General features: G+C 39.0%; 1 protein-coding gene and 1 long non-coding RNA gene across 2 annotated transcripts in view; one reads left to right on the forward strand and one right to left on the reverse strand.

The window, feature by feature from the left end:
• The first annotated feature begins 394 nt into the window (after positions 1 to 394).
• gfra1a (gdnf family receptor alpha 1a) overlaps positions 395 to 26,039 on the forward strand; it is a 153,580-nt gene continuing 127,935 nt past the window's right edge. The window contains exons 1-3 of the mRNA XM_052150977.1: positions 395 to 824; positions 1,364 to 1,666; positions 2,303 to 2,386. Of these exons, the coding sequence (XP_052006937.1) occupies positions 785 to 824; positions 1,364 to 1,666; positions 2,303 to 2,386 (427 nt within the window). The 5' untranslated portion in view covers positions 395 to 784. The remainder of the gene's footprint in view (positions 825 to 1,363; positions 1,667 to 2,302; positions 2,387 to 26,039) is intronic.
• The window catches only part of LOC127660634 (uncharacterized), a 115,905-nt gene continuing 114,675 nt past the window's right edge, over positions 24,810 to 26,039 (reverse strand). Inside the window, exon 3 of the long non-coding RNA XR_007972662.1 lies at positions 24,810 to 25,101. This is a non-coding gene — a long non-coding RNA (uncharacterized LOC127660634). The remainder of the gene's footprint in view (positions 25,102 to 26,039) is intronic.

Raw genomic sequence — 26,039 nt, forward strand, 5'->3', positions numbered from 1 at the left:
GTCATTGTCATTTTGCCTTCTGAATGTTTTCTGGTAAATCAGATGACTTAACGTCTTTAAATATAGCAGAATTCATCTACTGCCAGTAAATGGAGTATTGTCTTAATTACGTTGCACATGTGTTAATAGTTAACAAAATCATATAACTTTACACAGGCAACCATAGATCGACGGCATAAGAACACTAGACTAATCTCACCCATTCGGATCAGATTTTTCAACTAAGATCCACAGGTCGCACAAACAAGCAACCACAGAAGACCAGAAACCGTACATGACTGATATACCAGTTGTAGCCTATTATTATAGAGAAGAGAACAGAGTCTGAATAGTGAGAGTGCAGCAAACACGAAAACTTTGGAGTAACAAAACTGAATGTCTTTGTCATGTTGCCGTGTTGTAAGCTGAAACGCTGAGAGTGAACTGAGTCGCGTGTGGGTTTTTAGTTTAGGTTTCAGCGCAGCTGAATGCCACAGAACTGTCGCGCGCTCCTTCGCATGCGCATATCTTGAGAGCTGGAGTTATATTTTGCTGCCTCGCGACTCATCTTCTGCTCGTTTGTTCCATTCTCCACGTGTTTTAAGATAAGAAACTGTTCCATATCGGTTAGTGACAGTTTTGGACCAGGTGACGGGATTTTTTCCCCCTTTGTATACTCTGGATGTGCATTCTGACCAACGATGTTTCAATGGACCTGAATGAGGAAGGATTCTTTTGGTCGTCAAAACAATAAATTGCTTGTTCGAACAAACTAAGCGAGTGTTGCCCACGGATAATAAGCGAAATGATCATCGCCGTAATTTACATCGTTTTACCACTATTTGGTGAGTCGGCATGCTCTTTTGTATGTGCAGAGATTGATTTGTATAGAGCGCAGTAGTTCTGATTAACACCCTGATTTGACCATAAGACCATCAGAAAGAGTTATTCAGACTGTGGTTCTATTGATCCACATGTTTGATCTCCAAGTTCAGGCTGTAGAAAACAGACTGCTAGTTGGATAGCTGTTCCATACAGCCTACTTTGAATGTCTTTTATCTAGAAATATGTAGGGCCAGCTCTGTTTTACTTTCAACTTAAAATAGCAATGCTTTAATATTTTTGTCTTTAAAGCAGCTTGAATTTGTTAAATCCCTTTTATTTTCTTGTACATTATTATTACACATGTATCCATACACTTTATTATTATTATTATTATTATTATTATAAGAATTTGCAGTATCAGTTTCGCCTATAATAATTAAGTGCATGTCATTAAATGCAGTTAATTGAGTTTTGATGTCGGAAGACTGTCCTCTGAGGTCATTTAAATAAATTGAGATCTTTTTAGTAATGTCATTAATTCTGTTATCGTCCTGTACAGATGTGCTGTTATCTGCTGAGGACTCTTTCTTTACTAGTGCAAACCGCTTGGACTGCGTTAAGGCGAACGAACTCTGTCTGAAGGAATCGGGATGCAGCACAAAGTATCGAACTATGAGGCAGTGCGTAGCGGGGAGGGAGAGCAACTTTAGTATGGTGACTGGAATGGAGGCGAAGGATGAATGTCGGATTGCTCTGGACGCTCTAAAGCAGAGCCCCTTGTACAACTGCCGGTGTAAAAGAGGCATGAAGAAAGAGAAGAACTGCTTGCGCATCTACTGGGGAATCTATCAGCATTTACAGGGTGCGCAGACCTTGTCTTCACAGACAGTACACTGTAAACATCTAATGCTGTGACCATACGTAGCTTTGTTTAGACTGCAGTTGTATGGTACACATATTTTTTTCCTATGGCATTGTTTATATTAAAGACTAAGCAGCCTTTGTTTACACATGCCAGCAATACTGAGCTCTGTTCAGTTTTATTCCACCTCACAGTAGGAGCCAAGAAATTGCTTTGCTAAGTTATCAAATAGGGTGACTGAAAAGTCTTCAAATGGCTCTCTGAGTGTGTCCATTAAAGTTTATGGAGTGTGCTGTCATCTGGTCTTCTTTCTCTGATGCTTTATGATAATGTGTGTGCTCATGTGCTGGGGGGGCTGGAACTCTCTCAGCTCAACTGACCAGTATACCTAATCAACCAGAAACTGGCCACGGAAATGTAAACCAGTTCCATGAATCAATGACCCAAATAGCAATTTCCAACAAACAAATTGAGAGGATATTACCAGGATTGTAGCTTAAAACACACATTTAATAACAACATAATACATTTATGAATAATTGATATAGCATTATATGTGTATTTATTGATACTAAATATATTTCTTCTCAAGCCACATTTAATTTATTTATGATTATTTTATTTTTTTTATTACAGGGAATGATTTACTTGAGGATTCACCATATGAGCCTGTGAACACCCGGCTTTCAGATATATTTCGACTGGCACCCATCTATTCAGGTAGGATTCACAATTTTTAATCAGCTTCATTAGTTTTAACCACAACTGGAAAATCTTATGTTCCCAAGAGCTTATGTAAATGATAAACATTGACATGTACATGTATAGTAATTGTTCAACCAGCTGGGTTGGTACATAAAGTACAGTAAAAAGAGAATGTTTTTTCATGTCCTACTTGTTGTCCTCCCACTTTTTCCTCTTTATGCCCTTGTGAATGCATGCTATCTTACGGTTTCTGATCATCTGGATATTGCATGGGGAGATATAGTTCTGAATGTTCATGGTTATTGCTCAGTGGACCATCAAAATACTGTACACTGATGTAGCTTATTGACAGTGTTGCTGGTGTGTCAGTTGCATTTTAAATTTGTTCATTTTGGGTTTGGCTGAAATGAAATTACTTTATAAATATGCCTCAGGTTACTGAGGCAAAAACATTTATGAGGGTAGGAAGGGTAATGTAAATCTGGCCTGAGATGCAGGATGCTTACTTGGATCATCCTCTAGGTGTCAATGTTGTTCCCTTCTTCACCATGGAGAGGAACCCAATAAAAAAGAGCTAAGATGCACTGTCAACGGTGTTCACAACAGATGGTGATAGCAAAGGTTTAACAGCACAAAATGAAGTCAGAGTGAAGTTTATTTTTTAAGCAATTAATTTATTTGACATAGACCTCTGAGTGTGAAAGAGGGAGAACCCAATATGTTATTTTGCAGTCTCATTAGTAAGTATAAACTTTACACCTGTAAGGTTGAAGTATTTTTTAAATTCTTCAAATTGGACAAAATATTTAATTTTAGTTATCTAAGCTCACTGTCACATAACTTTGTGTAGCTTAAAGATATGCTTTAAGTAATTCTAAAATAATTTTAATATAAACGCAATAATGAATGAACTTAAAATCAATCAATAAAACTTAAAAATAAAATGTATTAATAGTTATTTTTTTTCTATATAGAGTGGCTGCAAATAATGAATTAATTAATAAATAAAGTATTTTTTCTCATATCTTTCCTATTACTGTTTTTTTCTGTGTAAAACCATTGCATACTGAAAATACAGTTTGCATGGGTTTATTTGAATTACTGTATAAGACAGGTAAAATTTAAATATACCTATTCTCTAATGCAATTAGATTGAAATCAGGTAAAACATTTAGTTTAGCTATAAATCATTGTCCAGCCATACAAATTGGTCTGAAGATTTTGAATAAATTCCAGGAAATTGTGAGAGAGTCGCCAATCCACAGTGTTGTCACCAGATGCTGTCTGAAAATATGTTGGCTTATAAAGTCTGACTCGCTGCTTATACAGATGTTGAGGGGAAAAACAGTTGCTCGAGTTACTATAATTTAAGGAAATTTAAACTTTTCAAATCCAGTGTCACTGGTAAGTCATGCCAATCAAAATAATGAAAGTGAAAAACCGGAAAGCCTGGTTAGAGCTCTCCTTAGGGAACCAGAGTAAGCCAGTAAACACCACAGTAATTAAAATAAAATGTTCCTTATTGTTTTCCCTTGCACTCTATCTTTTTGCGGTTGTGAGAATAGAGAGAGTTATGGCAGTGTGCTCTAAATCTGAGGGTGCTCCTTATTCCACATTGGAAAAGCTCTTTACATTGATTGACGGCTTAGTTCCTTGGCTAAGAAACAGGCCAAGCGGGGAATCAGTTCCCCACCTACATGGGGATTTATGACACAGACACATAGGCAGGGCAGACTAGTTTGGGTGTCTGTGAGTAGTAGGTCACAGTTCCACATTTCCTCCTCATCGCATCAGATAAAACGTTTTGTTTTGTATTTTGGTTTGGTTTGGTTTGCCTTTGTTTTGTTTTGTGTTTGATTTGGTTTTGTTTTATTTTTTATTTTTTGGTTTGGTTTGGTTTGTTATTTGTTTTGTGTTGTGTTGTTTGGTTTTGTTTTTACTAAGTCAGTTTGAACTAAACTAATTTATCTTTTATTTATCTAGATTTATTGTAAAATGCTTTTAATCTGCTGGAGGTATAGTTGTAAGCATAAAGAATTGTATCTGCCATCTCAGTGCTGCAGCAGAACCTATATCTCACCAATCTAGTAATCCTCATGATCCTTTATAAATTAAGTCCACTACAAAACCGCTAGCCTCATATTTAATTTGTTTTCCGAGTTGTGCTACTTAGAAGACTTCAGTATTCCAAAAACATAAAATATAATGCCTAATACCTTAAATAATGTCTTAAATTCATATACTGTAGTTTAGGAGCAGAGATTTTTGTTTCACAGCTCATCCATTTTGTCAGATATAACATTCTGAGTAATGATTTATGCACATTCGATTTAGTCATCTTAGACCATAAAATGTTCTTGCCGTAAATCAGTTCCATCAGCACTGGTACATCTTTATAGCACCATTATTATATTAGTACAAAGTGAAAACAGGTTTTTGTTTTTTGAAATCGCACACTTTAAACTTGGAAAACCTCTGTATAGCATCACTGAGAGCCTATTTAAGAATAAAAACAACGGGCTAAGTGTCACAAAAAATGTGGATTTTTCTCATGTCATGGTCTCCCTTTAGAAAACACAGCTGCACTATATTGGGGTGTTGAGACTGGTTGTGTGTTATCTGTATGAAACATTCTGAGTCCTCTTAAAAAAACTACCTCTTCCCCTTTCCGTTGTCCTGCTGAGTATCCTGCTGGGTTCTACCTGTACTGATGTCTGCTTTCCACTCGATTAAATGGCTTATTCAATGCTCTGACACTTTCTCCCTCTCAGATCTATTGCCCCTTATTTGCCTGAAGTGTCCTCATATGCTTCAGTGCCAATAAAACAAATACAAATACATAGTGATGTCTGGGTCAAAGTTTCTGTTCTATGTCACTTACTACAGTTTCTGCAGATGGAATGGATTGGCGGGTGCTGCCCCCCTCTGCTCATAAATGTATATGTATGTTTTGCTTTTAAATGGCCTGAATAAATGTAAACACACTTTGTGAGGATTATAAATGTAATCCGTGAGATGGAGATTTGACTAAGATGAACTAACCATAGTTTATTTTCCCAATAATGATCGATCTCAGTGGTTTAGAGCGTTTTCTATGAGCGATTTTACGAATGTTTGTTATTATTTACATGTGTTTCCCAAAACTGCACATAATATGAAATTGTGAGGACGTGCTTTATGTGCTACTCAAGAAAGTCGCTGTCCGTGTGACAGTGCTGAAATGTGAAAGTATAGTGCTGCTCGTCATTGTAACTTTATTATATTTGTGCATAACGTTACAATAATTTGTAATTTACCATGCCAATATTTGTTTAAAAATATTGCCTTAAATATTCAACGTAATTAACTACATATTTACATATTGTTTTACAATAATTTTGTGCCGAACGATCTATTTCTTTTACACAATCTGCTTCCATAATCAGGCGTGAATGTGTAATATTTTTTTTTCACACATTTCTCTCGATATAAACAAGGTCCTGTGTATGGCCCTTTGTATGGTCCAGCTAATTACAAGCATTAATTGAATATTTTGAGGTTCACCGTGTTATCACACAGTGCAAAATATTGAAACGTTTAGAAGCTGGAGGAAGAGGAGATGGGGATTAGCCAATACAGGAGATTTTCATGCAGTTATTGACATTTTTCTCCTCTCTCTAAGTCTAATTTACACATTTGTCTGCATTAATCATGCCACCACTTTGATGTTATTAACTTGTCCACACAAATAACTTTATTTGTTTACTAATTAATCTATTCATCCATTTATAGATTATTTTATGCAACTATTTTTTGCATTTCATTATTATTATTATTTGTAAAGTTCAAGGAAGGGAGGGAAAGGAGGACACAGGAAACTTGGGCTTCAACTCAAAGGTATAACTTTTAATAAACAACTCAAAGGGGCTTTTCAGCAGAACACTATTTAGCTTAAACTCAAGATATAGGGGAAAATAAATTAAGTAGAATTTTCCAACTGTAATAAGAAACTGTATGAAAGTATAAAAAGGAAGGAATTAGTCAAATAAATGTAAGTAGAAGGCAGTAATCTTAAAGATTTGAGGAAACCACCACTTTTCACAGCTAGTTTATTCACACTTTTTTGCAATCTCTTTTTCTCTGATCTGAGTTGACTTTGCATTACCTCCACATCATTAGGTTTTATGCAAGAGGAGAACAGAGAGAAACGAAGTGGCTGAACACTCTTATTCCGGCACACTGTCATACTGTATCTGGACCAATTTCACCCACATACCATTCCAAAATATCTGAACTAGAACAACCTTAGAACCATTGAAATTCACAAAAAGGCCCTCATGATGGTAATTCAATCTTTTTGAAGGGGGGGGATAAAAATGTACCAGTTTAGGAAAACAAGAGCTGTTATAGATATGGAGATGCATGGTGTAAATTGTGGAGTTTGTTGGTAAAGTAATCGGTAATGTCAGCCAATTGTCAATTAGTTCTCATTGGCCCTGTGAGTCAAAAGGGGCCTGGGAGAAAGTGACACAAAGTGTAATAGCCAGTCTGCTTTACGGCCTGAGTTGGCTGGGCTGAAATTACTGAAATGATGGGGTAGCCATGAAAAAAAGAATAGGACATCAAACAATCTCAGAAAGCACTGATATGAATAAAGATGAAATGTTGTATAAATGGATAGTTTCTTGGGCTTTGCAAAGTGCTTTTTCTTCAATGCCACTGTTTGTCTGTCATTTTGGAGATGTGAAAGAAGTCCAACACTCTGATATTAACAAATGTAATTTCACCCTTGAAATAAATATTTCTTTACTTTTGTGCAGGTATCCTATCCCACTTCTCCTCCTTTAATTCACAGGATTAAGCAGGATCTTGCATTTCTTCATGGTTGTGATGTTTAAACAATGATCAACTGTGTTTCTCTGGTTTTGCTGAAGGTTATAGCATCTTATTTCCTTTTTTTAAACCTTGGAAAGTGTGAGTTGTATGTCCTTTCACGTTATATGTGCAACCCTTTTGAAAATCCCTACTGATATCATGTTGTGAAGCTGTTGGCAAATGTAGACAACTAGGGCTGCATCAGCGCTTTGTTAATCAGATCCAGACAAACAAAACAAAACATGGAGTTCATGTAAGAGGCTGTACATTTACATGTTTTTGTATGCGCTATGTTTTCCTATGTAAACATGTGCTAGATGGTCGTCTTTGACCATTGTGCTGCATCGAACAGTTTTTTTAGCATCTTGTGTAGGAGTGCCATGTTTTTTAGGTGCTGTGTCAAGTTTTCAGATTTAAGCGTCTTGAAACACCTACGTTTTGTTTCTTTTATTGCGCTGGAACGCTTAAAAATTAAGTGTGTGAAGGGGCAGCTCAGGCATAAAGGTTACTTGAGTCTAAAATCTATGCAATCACAGGTGCAGTTTATTGTGCAACCAAAAGTCCCAATAATAACCAGAAAATATCTGTATTACATTTATTCTATAATTCAATTTATTTATTCAATGATTCATAAGTAAAGATTTGATGCATGAAGCGCCACTATTAAAGCCCAAAATCCACCGGGAATTCCTTTTTGAAAACGATAAATCTGTCAACCTCTAATCATGTAAAACATGTTTTCCAAGTTAATTAGTGCGTATTTAGCATCTACATTCACTTGCCACTTACAGTTCTGTTGTTTCCACACATTGCCTACCTTTGCTCTGTGCTGTATTTGATTCCTCTCTTCATACAAAACACCGGAACTCTTTTCATCTTGGCATAAGTGAGAGCACAGTGCTTGGCAAGCTCTTCTATAACTGCTCAGCCTTCAAAGTCAGCCTTCCATTCTTATAATAAAAGCTTGGTGCACCGTGCTGCTGTTCTGGGAAAGTCCATCATGCAACACAAAAGACTTTCATGTTGGATACTCTGTGTTGGCCACTCTCAAGACGTATTTGTTATTGCACTGCTAGCACATATCAGGTGGGCCAAGAAGGAAGCATCAGGCTATCATCTCCCAGCTCCCTTCTCTCTATTTTTGGGGTTTTGTTCTGCTAAACTCTCTTCTATCCTCCTGGAGCTAGCTGCTGCTCAGGGAAGCATCCGCTTCAAAAGCTAATCAATAGTATGGCATGTTAAAATAGAAACTTGAAGCTGTGAGTACAAGAAACCATTGATTTCTTTGTTTCTCTCTTTTTCCTTTTGCCTAGTTCTTCCGTTGTGGTGGATCAGAGGATTATTCGTCTGTTGCTAATGCTGAGGTAGACAATAGCAGTACAGTTTAGAAGATTATAAAGCTAAAAATGCAGAGTAGTTCTGTAGTGTGACACAAGGTCCTGAGAGGTCAAACCGTTAAATCTGTTTTATTCTATGAAGTTTCACTATTTTATTTTAGGCCATCAAGGCAATGACCTCATGCAGTTACTTTATTTTCTATCTAAGCTATAGGAATGCAATGACAGCTCCTATCTACTTAAATTGTGAAAAACTGAAATCTTCAGAAGTGTTGGCTAAGTGTATGTTTAATAATATATTCTTAATCAGCAGTAAACTCTGATAACACGGGTATCATAAATGTTAATTCTTTAACTCAAATCACACTATTCACAAATGTTTTCCTCCTATACTGTTCCCTATCAAAAAGCTACACTTTGATGCTGCGCTGATTTAGCGCTTTGGGAACCTCTTTAGGAGTGACCAGCTGTAAATATATGTGTGCAACACGTCAATGAAATTTACTAGAATTTATAGCCTCTGCTGGTGACATCATAGGATGCACCAGTAGCAGGGCTGTAAATAGATGCATCACAGGTGCATCGTCAGGTCTTTTGTCTCCAGTCTGTGTGTTGTGCTTGTCAAGCTGTCAGAACTTTCTTTTCCTCTGTTAGGAGTTAGAATTTGTAAGGCAGTGTGCGGAAAACCTTTTCTCCTTTCCAAGAATGAGTGTGAAGCAGCGTGTGTTCCCGTGTTTAGGCTCTATGGCTGAAACAGACACAGACCAGTTTTGTTTTTTGTGTTTGGCTGCTCTTGCATTGGGTGCGAGTGCGAGCATTGCGATCTGTCTCACTTACTTCCAAGAGCCAGCGCCCACTCTTTCATCGTGGGGCTCTTACATAGATCTGACTGAGGAGCGAGAGACGAGTCCGTCCCTATCGCTTGCTCTCTCCCCAGATCCAGCTGATCCTTCTCGTAAGCCTGAAGTGCGCTTCGGCGCCTCTTCGGTTCACGAGGGGGATGTGAATCTCTGAACATTCCACGCACAATAATAAAGTGACTGAGGTAGATTACAGTTAGACTGGCCACGCGAACAAGAGATCCCCAAACACTCCAAACTAAACTTGGTCTGGTGGCATAGCTGTGGCAGCATTGCGGTCGCGGCTTTCTTTTGTCATGATAGGCTGGACCATAAAATACCGACCCCTCACCCCCTCACGGCTACTTGATTGGTTCCGCAGGCATGTGCGCCACTCACGAACCGGCTTCCTCGCTCCTCCGCTCTCACTACCCTCGACGGTGGATCGGTCCAAGACCCCTTCCGCCTTGAATGCCACGACCCCTCCTGCAACCAACACCAGGCCAAGGCACTTCAAACTTGCACTTGGATAGTCCTGTTTTTGATGTGCTGCAGGAACTACGCTCAAAGATCGATTGCGCCCCCCAGGGCCACGAAGGTCAAAAGCGCTGTGGTCCAGAAACGCAACCTATGGACTGGACCTGGTCGAAATACGGGCGCCTTTTCGAATGCCCCCGTCTCCCAGCTCCGTCCATTCGGCGGCACCATAGACGACTCCGCCCAGCAGTCCTCAGCGTTGAAGAAGCAGACGGAGGCCATTTACACATCCTGCCCTGCTGCAAATCTGCCACCAGGGGCCATGCCCCGTCTGCTCGCCGAGGGTTTCTTTTTGAAGGTACTTTCTTTTTGCACGTTTTTTACTAACAGAGCAATTTCCTCTTTCTGGGTCACCTGGCCCGCAGACGCTGTTCTCGCGGACCCTCAGCCCCACGACTGTTCCCCGGTCGGCCGGTTCTGACGAGTCCAGAGGACACTGCTATACTCGAAAGGGCTATGGCCACCCCTGTGGTCCAGCAACGCTTCCTCGCCTCACGACGCAGTACAACCTGCTCCGCCCCGCTGCAAAGCCCCGCCATGTACGTCAAAACCTATCGTACCCTTAGCGCCCCAGCACGGAGCTTGGATGCGTGTCTTTCACTCCCCAATCCATCACGCTGGCTGGCCAGGACCATCCGACTCGGTTACGCAATTCAGTTTGCCAGGCCTCCGCCTCCTTCAGGGGCGTCCGCTTTACCGCAGTACACAGCAAATACGCCAAATCCCTGCGTGTGGAATCGTCTCTTACTTAAAGATGCGATAGAGCCTGTCCCTCCAACCGAGATGAAGAAGGATCCCTACAGCCCTTACTTCATCGTACCCAAGGAAGCGCGGAGGCTTACGACCGATCTTGAACTTATGAGTTTTCAACCAGGCTTTGCCCAAACTCCCCTTTCTACGGTTCGCGTTCGACGGCCAGGTGTTCCAGTACAAAGTCCTCGGAGATTAAATCCCTCCCTGCCAAGCCTGTTCCCCTCCTGGGACCTCTTGGTAGTCCTCGCGGGCCTCCAGAGACCTCCCTTTGAGCCGCTAGAATCAGTTGGATCAGGGCCTCTCTCTTAAGACTGCCCTGCTGATCGCGCTCACCTCCATCAAGAGGGTCGGGGACCTGCAAGCGTTCTCTGTCAGCGACACTTGCCTGGAGTTCAGTCCGGCAGACACATATGTGATCCTAAGACTGCGACGGGCTACGTGCCCAAGGTTCCTACCACCAGGTAGTGAACCTGCAAGTGCTGCCCCGGGAGGAGGCAGACCCAGCCCCTTCGTTGCTGTGTCCGGTACGTGCTTTGCGTACCTATCTGGACCACACGCAGAGCTTTAGACGTTCTGAGCAGCTCTTTGTATGCTTTGGGGGACAGCGGAAAGGAAACGCTTTCTCCAAACAGAGGCTTTCCCATGGGGTAGTAGACGCCATTTCATTGGCCTATCACACCCAGGCCGTACCCCCCCCCTTGCGGGTCCGAGCTCACTCAACAAGGAGTGTTGCATCCTCGTGGGCACTGGCCAGGGGTACCTCCCTGGCCGACATTTGTGGAGCAGCGGGTTGGGCGACATCCAACACCTTTACGAGATATTACAATCTCAGGAATGAGTCCGTTTCATCACGTGTTTTCTCAGGTCCGAGCCAGTAGAACTCGGTAACACGCTGATGGGCTGGCCGGGTGAATCACTCACATATAGCGCCCTTTCCCTTGGTTGAGGTAAAATTGTGCGTCTTTTTTCCCAGGAGATTCCACTCCTCGAATCCCTGGTCGATTCCTCTCTAGCCCTCATTGCCGACCCAATCCACTGCGGGTACTCATTCTACCCTGTACTGGAATAGGTGCTCCACAGGGTGAGGACTCCTACTCGGACTCCCCCTGTGTGTATTCTCCACGATACGGTCCCCTTACGAAGCGGACCCGCATTTTCCTTAGGCAGTTCCGGTCGCCATGTTGTTGCAACTCCCCTCGATGAGGCTGGATCTACCACCGCACCACTCCCATGTGTCGCCTAAAAACACATGTGATGTATTCACCACTTTACCTCCCCGCCGGGTAGGTGTGGTCTCTGCAGGGTCTTTTCTCCCTGAAAGAATAGGAAATTGGGTAAGACCCCCTTCCCTCGATGCATGTATGGGCCAGGCCGTCTATTGCTCTATGCGAGAAACATAGAGAGAAAAGAGACCCAGCCCAGGTTGGCAAGCGTCGCCTTGTTCCCCTGACTAGGGTAACCAGAAGGACTCTGACGACTTTTTTGGGGCATTGGGGAAGGGTGCGTGCAGTCTGATATAGCCGGTCATCCTGGTATGAAAAACACCTGCCTGCTCCTGTGTCAGCAGAACACGTACACGGCTCAGCGCATGACGTGATTTAAATTGGACCCCTAGTGTTGCTTCTCAGACACAACGTCTAGGTTACGGATGTTAACCTCCATTCCCTGATGGAGGGAACGAGACGTTGTGTCTTCCCGGCCACGTCGCTGAGCCGAGTGTAGTGGCCTGACTGGCTCCTCAGAAAAATCCTGAATGAACTCTAGTATATCCTCACCTTTATACCCGTATGTCCGGGCGCGGGGTATGCAAATACTAGCTGCCAACTTCTCATTGGCCTTTTTTCATAGATTAGAGGCTTATATCGGTGCTCAAGAGAGACCCCTAGTGTCCCTTCTCCAACACAACGTCTAATTCCCTCCATCAGGGAACGGAGGTTACATCCGTAACCTAGACATTTTTTCTTGTGAATTTCCTTGCAACACGCTCCAAAAAAGTTGAGACAGGGGCAATTTAAAGGTGTCATGCATTGATTTTTATTTTATTTTATAATGTTCACTGAGGTCCACTTATAATGTAAGATTTTTTCATCTTTGCAAATGAAATTAGTGTCAATGCTCCCGCCTTTATGCATGTGGAATTTTTTTCAAATGTGTTGGATGGTCCACACCGGATACTGCAGTCTATGACAGCATGGTAAGTAATCACTCTAATTCATATGTATTCCTTGTCTATTTGTGTAATAGGTATTATTTTATTAGAGCCCGACCGATATGGGATTTTTGAGACTGATTCCGATTCCGAATTTTGAGGGAGAAAATTCACCAGTTTCTGATATGGTGGCCGATATTGTTAATTTGTAAGCTGGAATGAAAACAGATATGTGGATTATGCACTGAATTTGCACCAAAATGACCATGTAAAGGTACTCAGAAGGCTTTTTTAAACAAATATTTTTATCAAAGAATATCTGACATTATTAATCTACATTGTCAACCAATTCTAGAAATGAATAATAGAATAAAAATAAAGAATAAATGAAAATACAATAAATAGCTAAATAAACAACAGTACTGTATGTTCACTATCAGTCAATGGCTGACCATTAAAATAAAGAATACATTCAATTCAAATAAATATCTAATAAACATCAGTAGTACTGTTTAGTATCAGTCAGATGTTGACTATTTGAATACTGCCGGTCAATTAAGGGCAGGTTGTAAAACAAGAAGCATTTATACCTGCCGAGTCAAGAGATAAACAGCGGCAGCGATGTCACACCCTATTCTGCTATACAAGTTCAGGGGAAACTTTCAACAGTGGAAAACCAGACTTTTAAATATTACATTATGTAAATACAATGACTGGAATTGTTTGGTTGAAGGGGTTAACAAACTGCGAATCCTGAACAAAACAGTTTGGTGAATACATGTTTACACATTAGCTTCCGCTCAGCTGACAAGCAAAGAAAGTAGCTACGTGCTTAGCTAGTTAGCTATAACCTCGTTGTCTTGAAGAGTAAAAGATGTATGTTGTTTTTTTACTTAACAGCATTGCTTCTCACCGGCTAGTTAACAATGTAGTGTGAAATCAACACTCAACAGACACAATCCACCACCGCACCATTGACTGTTGAGCTGCAAAAAGACGCTCTGCTTAGATTTCAATCTGCTACATTACTGACTGCACTGACAAACTCAGTGTTGCCAATTAGTTTCAATGGAAAGTAGCTAAAGCCTGCACGAAAAGTTGCTAATTGTCGCTACATGACGTCACGTTAATTAACATATTTGTGACGTCACCACGTCTAATTTACATTTTGCTTCTCTGTGCTTACCTACCCTATTAACTCCCTATATCTATCAATCACTCAGAGAGAAAGTTTGAAGTGACGGTAACTTATCTTTTCTCTCACACAGCGTTCAGCCATAACAAACCACTATGTGCATGTTAAACGTCTATGTCAGCTGCCGTGCGGTCAACTGATTGTGCTGCTCTGCCTTCTCACCTGCTCACCTCTCTCTCTGTCAGTCTCACTGTACAGAGTAGACGCAGAGAGAGGTGTGCCTCCGAGTCCAGACAGGAAAGCAAGACCACACGCTCGTGGGGCAGTATTGGCGACTTTCATCTATGGAAGTAGCTAAGGTTTGTCCAAAAGTCGCTAGATTTGTCGCTAGTCGCTTTTTTGAATAAAAGTCGCTAAAGAGGTCTGAAAAGTTGCTAAATCTAGCAACAAAGTCGCTAAGTTGGCAACACTGGACAAACTATAGCTGGCTAACATAGCAAGCAGATGTTATAAACATGAGTGACATGGTTATCAGTGACAGGGTTAATGTTACATTAGTTATATTGAAAAGGGAAAATGATGTGGTCATTGTTTTATACATTTCCAGTACATTTAACATGAGAGAACATTTAAATACTCAATACATATCTAACAGTCTGTAACATATGAAGCAATACAATTCAAATGAATACTCACACTTTTCTGTTGCAACATTTCTGTCGGGTCCAGTATAGTTGGCACTGCATGAACTTTTAATTTAAGTGTCTCTGCAAAGCCTGCGTTGAACTGTGTCTTGTTAAAAAAAAAAAAAAGAAAAAAGAATCCATAGTAAAATGAAGTGAACAAAGAAACTGTCTTACTGACGTGATCCGGGACTTCATTTAAAATAAAAGTCAGCCACTCTTTCCTAATGTTAGGATCATTAGGAATCAAATGCAAAGAGTATTTTTCCACAACTTGGCACTGCACAACATTTTGAAAACTTTGCACTTTCTGTTCAAATAATCCGTGTGTTTATCCCTGCCGTGCCAACTCTTATCACCGCTCTAACCACGAAACCTGTGGGTGGGCCAAAGAGGCAAAGATGAAGTAGGTGTTGACCTGTTTATGCAGAGGCAGACTTGTGCTGACGTATTCATATCTATTATGTAATACAGACTAGGAAGTAAACTAGTCGTTTTGGAATATTGGTTTCAATAAAACCTTTTTTTGGACTAACAAATACGTTTTGAGTTCTGAAACTTACAGTATGTTTACTTTATAGTACTATGACCTCTTATAAGATCAAGGAAAATGTTATTTATCGATTAATGACCCCTTTAAGACTAATAACAATTTGACAAGTTAAAATAACAAGGCTATATGAAAGATATGTTTAACAGGTGAGGAAATCATGCATTAGTATATAGGGAGCCTCCAAAAACAGTCTAGTCCTTCAAGAGCAAGGATCATTCAAGACTTGTCAATCTGTCAACAGATTCTTCAGCAAATAATCCAGCACTTTGAGAACAATGTTCCACAAAGTCATATTGGAAGGATTTGGGCATTTCACCCTGTACAGTACACAATAGAGTTAAAAGATTCAAGGAATCTGGTCAAATCTCAGTGCACAAAGGGGCAAGAGCAAAACCACTTCTGAATTTGTGTGATCACGGATCCCTCAGACGTCATTGTCTTAAAAATGGCATTAATCTGTAATGGATATCATGAACATGGGCTTGGGATAACTTTAGTAAACCTTTGTTAGTCAACATCACTCACTTCTGCATCCACAGATGCAAGTTAAGACTTTACTATGCAAAACAGAAGCCCTACATCAACACTGTCCAGAAGTGCTGCCGACTTCTCTGGGTTCGTCATAAATGGAAACAGTGGAACTGTGTTTTTTGGTCTGAAGTCCACATTTCAAAAAGTTTTTAAAAACAAATATCTTGTGTTATCTGGGCCAAAGAGGAAAAGGGCCATCTAATATGTTGTTCTCTACATCTGTACATCTGTGAGAATACCATGAAAGCAGACAGATATTTACAAATGTTTGAGGTTCATATACTGCCATCCAGCACTGTCTTTTCCAGGGAAGTCCCTGCATTCTAAACACTGCAAAAAATTATTTTCTAGACAAGTATTTTTGTCTTGTTTTCCTGTCAAATTATCTAAACTTTCTTAAAACATGATTTATTTATTTGTCAAGCAAAATGGGATAAGATATTAAGTCTTGTTTTAAGATAATTTAAGATAAAATGTAGATCTGACTACATTTTGTGAACTTTAGACTCAAAACAAGAAAAACAATTCTGCCAATGGGGTAAGCAAAATAAACTTAATTTAAAGAGAAAACAAGTTTATTTTTATTTTTTGCAGTGCAGCAGGACAACTTCAAACCACATACTGCCAGGATTTCAAGTGCATGATTGTGCAAGCAGGGAGTGCTAGATTGGCCTGACTGCAGTCCTGACCATCTCCAATTGAGATATGAAGCACACCATAAGGCAACAAAGACCCCGTACAATTGTGCAGCTAAAGACCTACATAATGGATGAATGGGGGAAAATTCCACATTCTAAACTTAACAAACTTAATGCAATTCTAACCCAAATAATATGATGTGAACACAGACCAGCATGGGCAGCAGGAGGGGGAGGAAGCAAACTCGGGTTCAGTCCAAGCAATCAAACTAAGTGTGAAAGCACCCTTATAAACTGTATGACACAGAATGGTAGTGCAACAGTTTTTCTTGTGCTGTTTAATTTTTTTTCATTTGCAATTAATTGCATGCTATAGTTATATTCAGGCTTTCTGAGTTTTCACCAGAAACAAAATTCTGATACCACTAATGTCTGGTTTTCAGCTCCAAACATTATACTGTAGCTGTGATAGAACATTCAAGTGACAAATGCTACCAAAGTCTATGGTTGTGGAATTTTGTTTTGCACATTTGAAGTTTTCAGTGTTATGGCTGTCCCTGTTTTCCATCATAATTTATTCATGCTGCTGTTTTGCACTCTCTGTAGCACAATGCTCACTCCCTCAATGATTGCAATGCTAAAACAAATAGCACTTATTTGTAAATGTTTTGTATTAATGTTACTGTTACTTAAGTGTGTGTGTGTGTGTGTGTGTGTGTGTGTGTGTGTGTGTGTGTGTGTGTGTGTGTGTGTGTGTGTGTGTGTGTGTGTGTGTGTGTGTGTGTGTGTGTGTGTGTGTGAGCGTGTATTTATCACTTTGTGGGGACCAAATGTCCCCATAAGGATGGTAAAACCCGAATTTTTGACCTTGTGGGGACATTTTGTCGGTCCCCATGAGGAAAACAGCTTATAAATCATACTAAATTATGTTTTTTGAAAATGTAAAAATACAGAAAGTTTTCTGTGAGCTTAATCTTAATAGCTTAATCTAACACAGAGCATCAACTGGGTGCTCTCTCCAAACTCTGGCATGCTGCCCCATGCTGTCCAAAAATCATTTAGTCAAAGTGACCAGATCTAAGTCCTGCTGTGGTCTCTATGATTGGATTGAGAAGTGGGAGAGTGATTCATCATTGTTAATAGACACTGCTGACAGCTGGAATCAGTAGAGGCGATGCCTGTGCCAGTTCTATCCTCAGCCAATCACCACAATTTACACAATTACCATGGCAACAAGTGCCAGCCAGGAGGTAGGTAGATAGGGCTACCAAATAATTCCTATGTTTTAAACAGGTGGGAGGGATGTAAACAGGAAACAATGTCTTCTGTTTACATCCTTAGAAAATCTAGCTGTCAATAGCATTGTACTCTTGCAGTAAATGGAGATTTTAACAAAAGTTTGGCAGGAGCTTGTTCATCTAATCCTGAAAACACAACACAAATATATGTAAACAGGTGCTTACAGTACCTCAGTCCTACACTTCTCTAAAATATTTATAGCTAGTCCAGGACTCCTGGTTAGGGGTACTGGAGACACTAGCTAAATCTATTTATTTATCCATGGGACAAAATAAAAAAAATCGCCAAGCTGCAAGTGAGAGGTGAAGAAGTAAAAAATGGTTTTGACAAGTAAAAAATTGGCAAAATATAACTGCCAGTTGCAGTTACTTAATACAAAATAATTGAAATAATTAATCATTAAAGAATAATACTCAGTAGTCAGTAAGTTTCATCTTACGTTTTTTTAACAGATGCCATTTCAGTGACAGATTGAGACAGACCTATCTTGTATAACACTTTAAATCCTTGAATGAACATGTGAACTTGTGAACTTATATTGTGGTATACCAATTATCACCCATTTTTCACCATTTACGTAGACTCACAGATACACTTGCAAAGGGATTTACCTTCAAGAGTTTCAAGCCAGAATTTCAAAGCTTTAAATAATAATGGGCAAAATGTTTCTCTACTCCAAGACTTTGGTGATTGTAATTATGAATCTAACAATTTGAACATATACTGTATGTGTTGTCCAAACAGTGGTGAAATGTTTACCCTGCCTACAAATATCTGAAAGGAATTTAGTCAGTCACTCACAGTTTAAAGCCTCTCAATATAATGAGAAATCGGCTCAGACAATCTCACCAAGACCTCAGCTACACCAAGGATTTGGCGAGCGCTTGATGGGAGAGGAAGAGAGAGGCTGGCAGGGCATGAAAGAACAAGTGATAGAAAATGAAAAGAAAAGTTGGAAATGAATGAAGGGTGAGAGGCATAAATACATAATTTTAATCTCAGCATGCCTCCGACTCTTCTAATCATGACTCTGTTTCATGACCTACAATTGGACTAGATTACACTCATGTGTTGATCTTCATCTCAGAACGTCCCTCTATTTTATTTTCTCTATTCGTCTAAATCACAGCTGCTCTTCACAGATATCCAGGAACTAAAAAAAAGAGCTACACCGGTATCCATCTGTTCCTTACAGTATTTCAGCCATACAACTCTTACGATTTATCAAATCCCCCATTCAAATCCACTGTTGTCATCCTCTTTGGTAGAAATATAAATTAAAGTACAAGGGCTGCCATATAATTTATCCAAATATTCATTATCAATGCAAGTCACAATATTTTGCAGTAAACATACGTCTTTATATCATCTCTGCTGAATACTTTAGTTATTATTAAAAAATATATTTTATATGCTATTTTGTTAATAGGATTTGTTTCATTTTTGCTTTTAACCATAATAACCACAATAATACAGATGATCTGGGATACAGCAATCTGGGATTATTGTGTAAGTGCTTGCTAGATTCCTAATAGGTTTTAAGGTTCTTCATCTGGCTATTGCACTATAAAGATAATGTGTATAATTTTTTGATTTTAAATTTTTTTTTTACCAGATTAATGTGCAGAGACAACTTTTAGTGAAAAAAAAAAAAGCATAAATACAGTGATTCTGTGGCACAATCAAAACATTGCTCTGCTTATTTGAGAATCCCAACCAGAGGTGTGTTTCCCGAAAGCATCATTAGCTAACTATGGTCGTAAGTTCCATCGTTACCAACATAGTATAATGATTTGGTGTTTCACGAAACAGTAGTTCCAACAAACATTCGCAAGCAGCATCACAAAGTTGTGTGGTTGAAACTACAGCTCTTCACCTTTGGTTAGAAGCATAGTTCTTTGTTAGTTTGCTGTGTGGAAATAATTTGACTTCGCTGAAGCTTCTATATCTTTTATTCCATATATAACGTTCAATCTATCAATACTCTGATCACGTTTACATGCACTTAATAAAACTGCTTACTGTGGGGTTTTGCAGTACACCATGTAAACGCAAATGTAAAGGCTGTGAAGAAAAAGCGCTTAAACACACACAGCTTTTGTCTCAGAACACGGCTTATGTGTCCATGTTAACGCATAAGACAATTTATAAGAGTGTGCATGTGCGTAATAGCTCAAGTGCATTGGGGGAACCATGAAGTCTGATGTAAATGGAAACCCCACTATTGCAGCACAATATAGCTGTCACATTTATATTTATTACATTACACTTTTTTGTCTTCAGCAGCTTTCACGCATTAAACAACTTTCTGGATTATGTGCAAATGAGCTATTATAATTTAATATCCACAGAAGTTATTCTTCGCCCCCTGTATAACATCATTAAAGCTGCACTATGTATGATACTTTGGTTAAAATTGTACAAATTGCCATTATTGATTGAGTACATAAACAACCATTGTTCGAAACAATGTTCTTTATATTACCTCGATTCACTATGGTAATCCTATAAAAAGTATTTGTATTTTGAGCTGTCAGGTCAGATTTGCCGTGAAGCACTGGCTTATGACGTACATCCTTGTGTCTTTACGTTATGTCCATGAACATAGGTAAGAAGAACTTGCTGTCTCGTTCCCGTGTAAACAGTAGATGGAAGAAACGCACTCTTTTAGTTTGCATGTAGCCATTAAAAATAAGAAAGAAACTACAGTTTAGTCAGTCACACTCACAAAGTTCCGCACAGCATTACAACAATTTGAATGGATGTTTATCTGGTATCTGTTTGTCAAAGTTATTTACCTGCTATAATGCTTGGATATGTTGTCTGGTAGGGTTGTTGAAGATAATATTGCTTGTCATGCTTTTCTGAATCAAACAACTGATCGCAATGTATCTACGTTGTCGAGGGAAGTTACTGTGTCATGTTTATTAATATTTATGACTTCTGAAATTGACTTCTTGTAACTGATATACTGCATTTTTAAGTGTGTGTTAACTTTGATATACTGCATAGACATACAATTGTAGTATTACAGTTCTCTTGCATTATCAGCCATATCACAAGTATCACCTCTTAATTTGATAAGTGTAGTTAATAGTAGATAGTAGATAAAACACATTCATTCAAAATATGTTAATTTATCTTCATTAAAGCAAGTAATATTTCAGTTTTAAATGTTTAATCATGTAACATTATATAATCATGAAAATAGCATGTTATGACTCCGGCTCTGAATATCTCCAGTTATGATCACACACAAAGCTCCCGCATCCACCAGAAGAGCAGTGCCGAAATACGATTCACGTAATGTGTTCTTCCGCAAATGACTTGCAATTTTAAGTTTCAATCACAGATGTCGCTAGATAGCACCAAGTTACTTAGTGCAGTTTTAAAGACAGCTCCACTGTATATTGTTGAACCAATGTATTTCAAATGATGGATGTGTGACATTATACAGTATCAGGAAACAATAGTTAGTTAAAAGTTAATAGTTAGTAAATTTCTCCAATGCTATGGTGTACTATGGCTAGGCAGTGAGTTACGTAGTTGTACGGGAAGCACACCCCAGCCCTACACAGCAGCATTGGGTCAAAAAATGGCTTGAGTTTGGGGTGGCAATGTTCTGGAAACCTGATTGAAAACGTTCATTGTTTTTGCCATTCTGTTTTGTGAAACTAGTGGTACACAAATGACACCCTTCACATTTAAAGAACAGAATGTATTGTGTTTGACTGTGCAGCACTCAATAATATCTTGGAATTCCTGTTATTCTCTGTATTGGACAGTACAGTATCCTGGACTTACTGTGCTTGCTCTTGTTTTGTTTAGAACTATACTCCCATAATTCTCTTTTGTCTAACCTTTCAATCCTCTTTATACTGACTCTGTTTAACCCTGTTGTGCCATCTCCATTTATTTTCATGTGAGTCCCCATTGCATAGTTTTTGGTCCAGTGGTTCTAAAGGTCTGACTTGGTGTCCTTTACTACTGTGAGTGTTACTGGTTTCCACTTCCTTTTGTGCTCTTCACTTTTTCAGCTTGTTGTTTTATGGTTTTAATTTGCTATTGTGCCCTCTCTAATGTACAGTTCTTCATCTGTTTGCAGAGCATTGTCTAGTTTCAGATGTACTGTAAATTGCGCTGCTTTGTGATTGATGTAGGATGTCTTTGAATCCCAATTTTCCCTTCATTAGTCCATTTGCAAAAAGATTCCATTAACAAATCTATAAGTAACGTATTACAATACATTATTGCTTTTTCATCATTTGTGGGAATATTGAAAAGTACCTACTTAATAGAAGCCTAAATAAGGCCCAAATACGGTCTTCTTAATCTTGGTCCACACCCAAAATCTGCCATTAAATAGTTTTCACTTCATTAAGTGGAAGTTACTGAGTATAGTGAGTCTCTTTACAGAGGGAGGGACTAGTGACGGTCCCTGGAGCAGTCCCATCACCGTGGCCCCACGGAGAGGGCCCCAGGGCAGGTCAAGACCACTTGCGCCTCAAGACCCCAGTAGAAACAGGAGGGCACACCCAAACTGGGCTATTCTGGGTAAATACATAACTAATGCATGTTATGGACAAACACACATGATGGACATGTCCGTAAACGATCTCTCTCTCCTGCACAATCCTCCGCAGTCAACCTTTATCCCTCTCGGAGGCTTGATTAGCCTGATAAGGTACCGGTTGTGTATGATCACGACCCGGCCCTGCCACACTGTCATACTGACATTTAAACATCACTGGTTGGTATACTGTAATGTCAATACACATGGTATAGACTTTACAGTCAAACTTTGTTCTAGGTGGCTGAATAGAAGAATATGAGAATCGAGGTAAACAGATTGAAACAAGATTGAGACAATTCGTTCTGTCAGACTGAGAAAAGAAGTACAATTATGAGCATCAGAGACACGCACTGTACAGGAAGCATTACAAATTACGTTTTGCCAATAAAAAAAATTTAATTTGATGAGCAGACTCTTTTACTGAAAGACCATACTGAACATACATTATAGCAACATACATTCTCGTTGCTAGTCCTGCTTTCATTCATCTCTCTTTCTGTCATGTGAAACACACACACAAACATTTATGTAGGGACACCCATTGACTTCTATTGCTTTATACTGAGCTAATGATCTATTCCTTTACCATACCCCTAAACATAACCCTTACAGAAACCTTGTTGCATTTAGTTTTTATTTATTTTCATAAAGACATTATTTAGTATGTTCATCAAGTATGGGAAATTAATGCTGGTTAACGCAATGTCAAATGAAAGAGATTTCAGGTTTTACTGTCCTTGTGAGGACAGTTGATCTTAATTATTTGCCTGTTGGCCAGCAAGGTAAATGCAACTGACTTAAAAAAGATATAATGGTATATGAAAATTATATAGAACTCCAAATCTTTGCAGACATAACTGTATTCGTTGTTGTCAGTAGACCGCTATGTTTGGTATCTCCCTTTCTGAGTAAACAAAGCTGTAAAATATAAAATGGAATATAAAGTGCCGATTGAGAGCCTGGAGTTTTGGCACTGTGAGACTCTAGCATTCATACAGGATGAATAATTTAAATATCTGCTATATTGTTTGTACTGCAAAGAGAGGGTGGATGGTTTTCCTCTCATTCTGCTGAACTGAGGGTTTTAGGCCTCATAGGCTGAGTACTACAGCTGAATGATTTGTTCCCTCACTGTCCACATTTTAATGAATATGATGGTTAAGTATTACCTACAGAGTTTCTGACTGCTTTTACCTGTTGACACAAAGCTCAAACTCTGTTTAAATTGTATGATTTTTATTTAATTTTTATTTATTTTTTTGCTAAAGCAAGTAAGCCAGGTGCGTTATTGGTAGGCTGTTGCCTCTAAAGTTTATGACAATGAAAATATGAAAATACTGATTTGAAAGGCTTGTGTTTTATATTAAACCAAACAACAAAAAAGTGACTAGAGGACTTGAATATGGGAGTGTTGTTCAGATCGTGTCTGGAATAACAATTTTCATTACAATGAATATGAATGGAAACCTTGAATCTGTATGCTGTATGTCACAGGCAACACCTCAGGGAAACCTGGATACGATGCGGCAACAAAGACACACACACACACACACACACACACATTGATCAAAGTTTTCCCTTCAGATCTTTGATGCATTGTAATTGACAGCGCTAACACACTGAAAAAGTTAGGATAATCCACCTTTACAATGTGTTCACAGTGTAACAATGTGAAAAATAGTGCAACTGGTTTTGCTTCAGTGGTATAATTATTTATTACTTGACCATAATTATTGATTATACAAAAGTAAGCAAACATGTCCATAAAATAAAAAATTTCAAATATTTGTTTTAATATAGGAAGCCAAAAATTCATCATACAAACACGTTAAACATAAGGGCAAACCACATTTAGTCTATAGTGAACTTGTATATAATGTAGTCTGCATGGGTATTATTATTATTATTATTATTATTATTATTATTTATTTATTTGATAGTTTCGTTTATGTTTTTTGAGGATGAGTGCTTGTCATGCAACTTGCAACATTGTGTGCTAGCTTCTAAGTGACAAGATGAATTTACACCAAAAATACTGTAGTTTGATTGTATGGCTTTGACATCAACAACAAAAGAAATGGGAAGCAGTGTATCATCCCTTTTAAAAGTTGATAAGCCTATGTATTTTGCAATCCTACTGAATGCACAATTTTATATGTTTAGTTGCATTTCATTATTTGCCACGAGCATTGTTTTTCTCTGTTGTCCACGACCCCATGAAGACAGACCTGTGACCAACTAAGCCACTGCTGATTACACTGCAAAAGTATGCTTTAAAATGGTCTCCTGAATTATCACTATTCATCTCTAATACTGGCCATCCCCTTCTCTCATGATATTAGATTGTACCTCCAGAGACAGCTGTATATGTCTGAGGCTGTTTCTTACTGGATCACTGATTTTCGCAGAGCTCTACACTGTATATCAATATTTAAAACTCAAATGCATTAGCATTCACAGCCTCCAGACAGGGGCCAAGTAAACACACAGACCAGGCTGGGTAATATTAATATTTTTATTGAGAACAGTTGAACAGAAATTAAATCCAGCTCATTTGCATAAGAGACAGTACTGTTCAGGAATTGGTGAATGTGTTCAGCTCTGCGTGAACATACCAAGCTGTTTACGGCAGGGTTGGGAGGGGAATTTTTTAGCCATGTTGCCCCTCTCCTCCACGCCCGCCGCCTTTAATGTGCTGTTGATTTAGTTCCTAGCCATTTGCGATTGGTACATAGAGGCAGGATGAAAGCAGGAAACAGGTCAGCGAGCCCTCTGTGAAAGTGCCCCGAGGATTTGCATGGGCCTGGCCCAGTCATGCATGCATAATCACAGCCACTTGACAGGTGACTCTGGATAATAGAAATAAATATAAAAAGACCAGAAAGAGCAGGCTATTCCCAAAGACCTTGAAATTGTGTTCCAGTTTTAGAGCATTAACGGGATCCAAGCTGGCATGGCAGCTGGCCTACAGGGGAATAACTGGGGAGTAATGAAAGTATGGTGTGAGCATTGGCGTGAGATCTCTCTGCCATCCATGAGGGAGTGCTAGTGTTTTTCAGCCAACAAATTATCAGCCTACTATAATAAAGCAATAAGCCACAAAAGGTGGTGTTTTTGCTTAAAACCCCACTTACCTTTTGTAAAAATGCACAGATGGCGGCAATGGCAGTGCGTTGCAATAAGTCTCCAATGCTCAATGAACAGTAAACATTTTTTTCTTAATAATAATTGGAATAATCAATTCTTCTGCCAAGTAATATAATGCATTAACTTGTAGACTGCTTATGGCTTCTAAGCATCAAAGCAACTTGGAATATTAATACAGAATGTGTGGTAACAGGAGTGCTTTTATTGTTATTTTACAATGGCTTTGAAAGTGGCTCTTCCAATCAGCATTCAGAGTCAGAAATATCCATTTGTCTTTTTTTTCTTTCTTTCTTTATGGATGCCAGTTGTCACAACAGAGATAATTCTATCTTGAAAATGTATCTTGTTTTTTATTTCAAATGAAATGACAGTTTGCACTGCAGGACTGTGGACTCTAAAAATTAGTGCTGTTTGGAGAGAATGTATATGCATACATATTGAAATTACTGTTGAATTTTGGTCCTGTTTGAAGACTTATGATTCTACAAAGCTGATATAGATTTTCCTAAGCGATGATGTGGGACACCATATATAATGTTAACTGTGACACATTAGCTGCTTTTGAAAGCAAGGTTTCAACCTTACAGAAAGAAAAGCTGGTTTTATGGCAGAACTTTAAGGCAGCTTTTAGCTGTGTGGT

This window comes from Xyrauchen texanus, chromosome 20 (assembly GCF_025860055.1).
Source record: "Xyrauchen texanus isolate HMW12.3.18 chromosome 20, RBS_HiC_50CHRs, whole genome shotgun sequence".
Classification (NCBI taxonomy): domain Eukaryota; kingdom Metazoa; phylum Chordata; class Actinopteri; order Cypriniformes; family Catostomidae; genus Xyrauchen; species Xyrauchen texanus.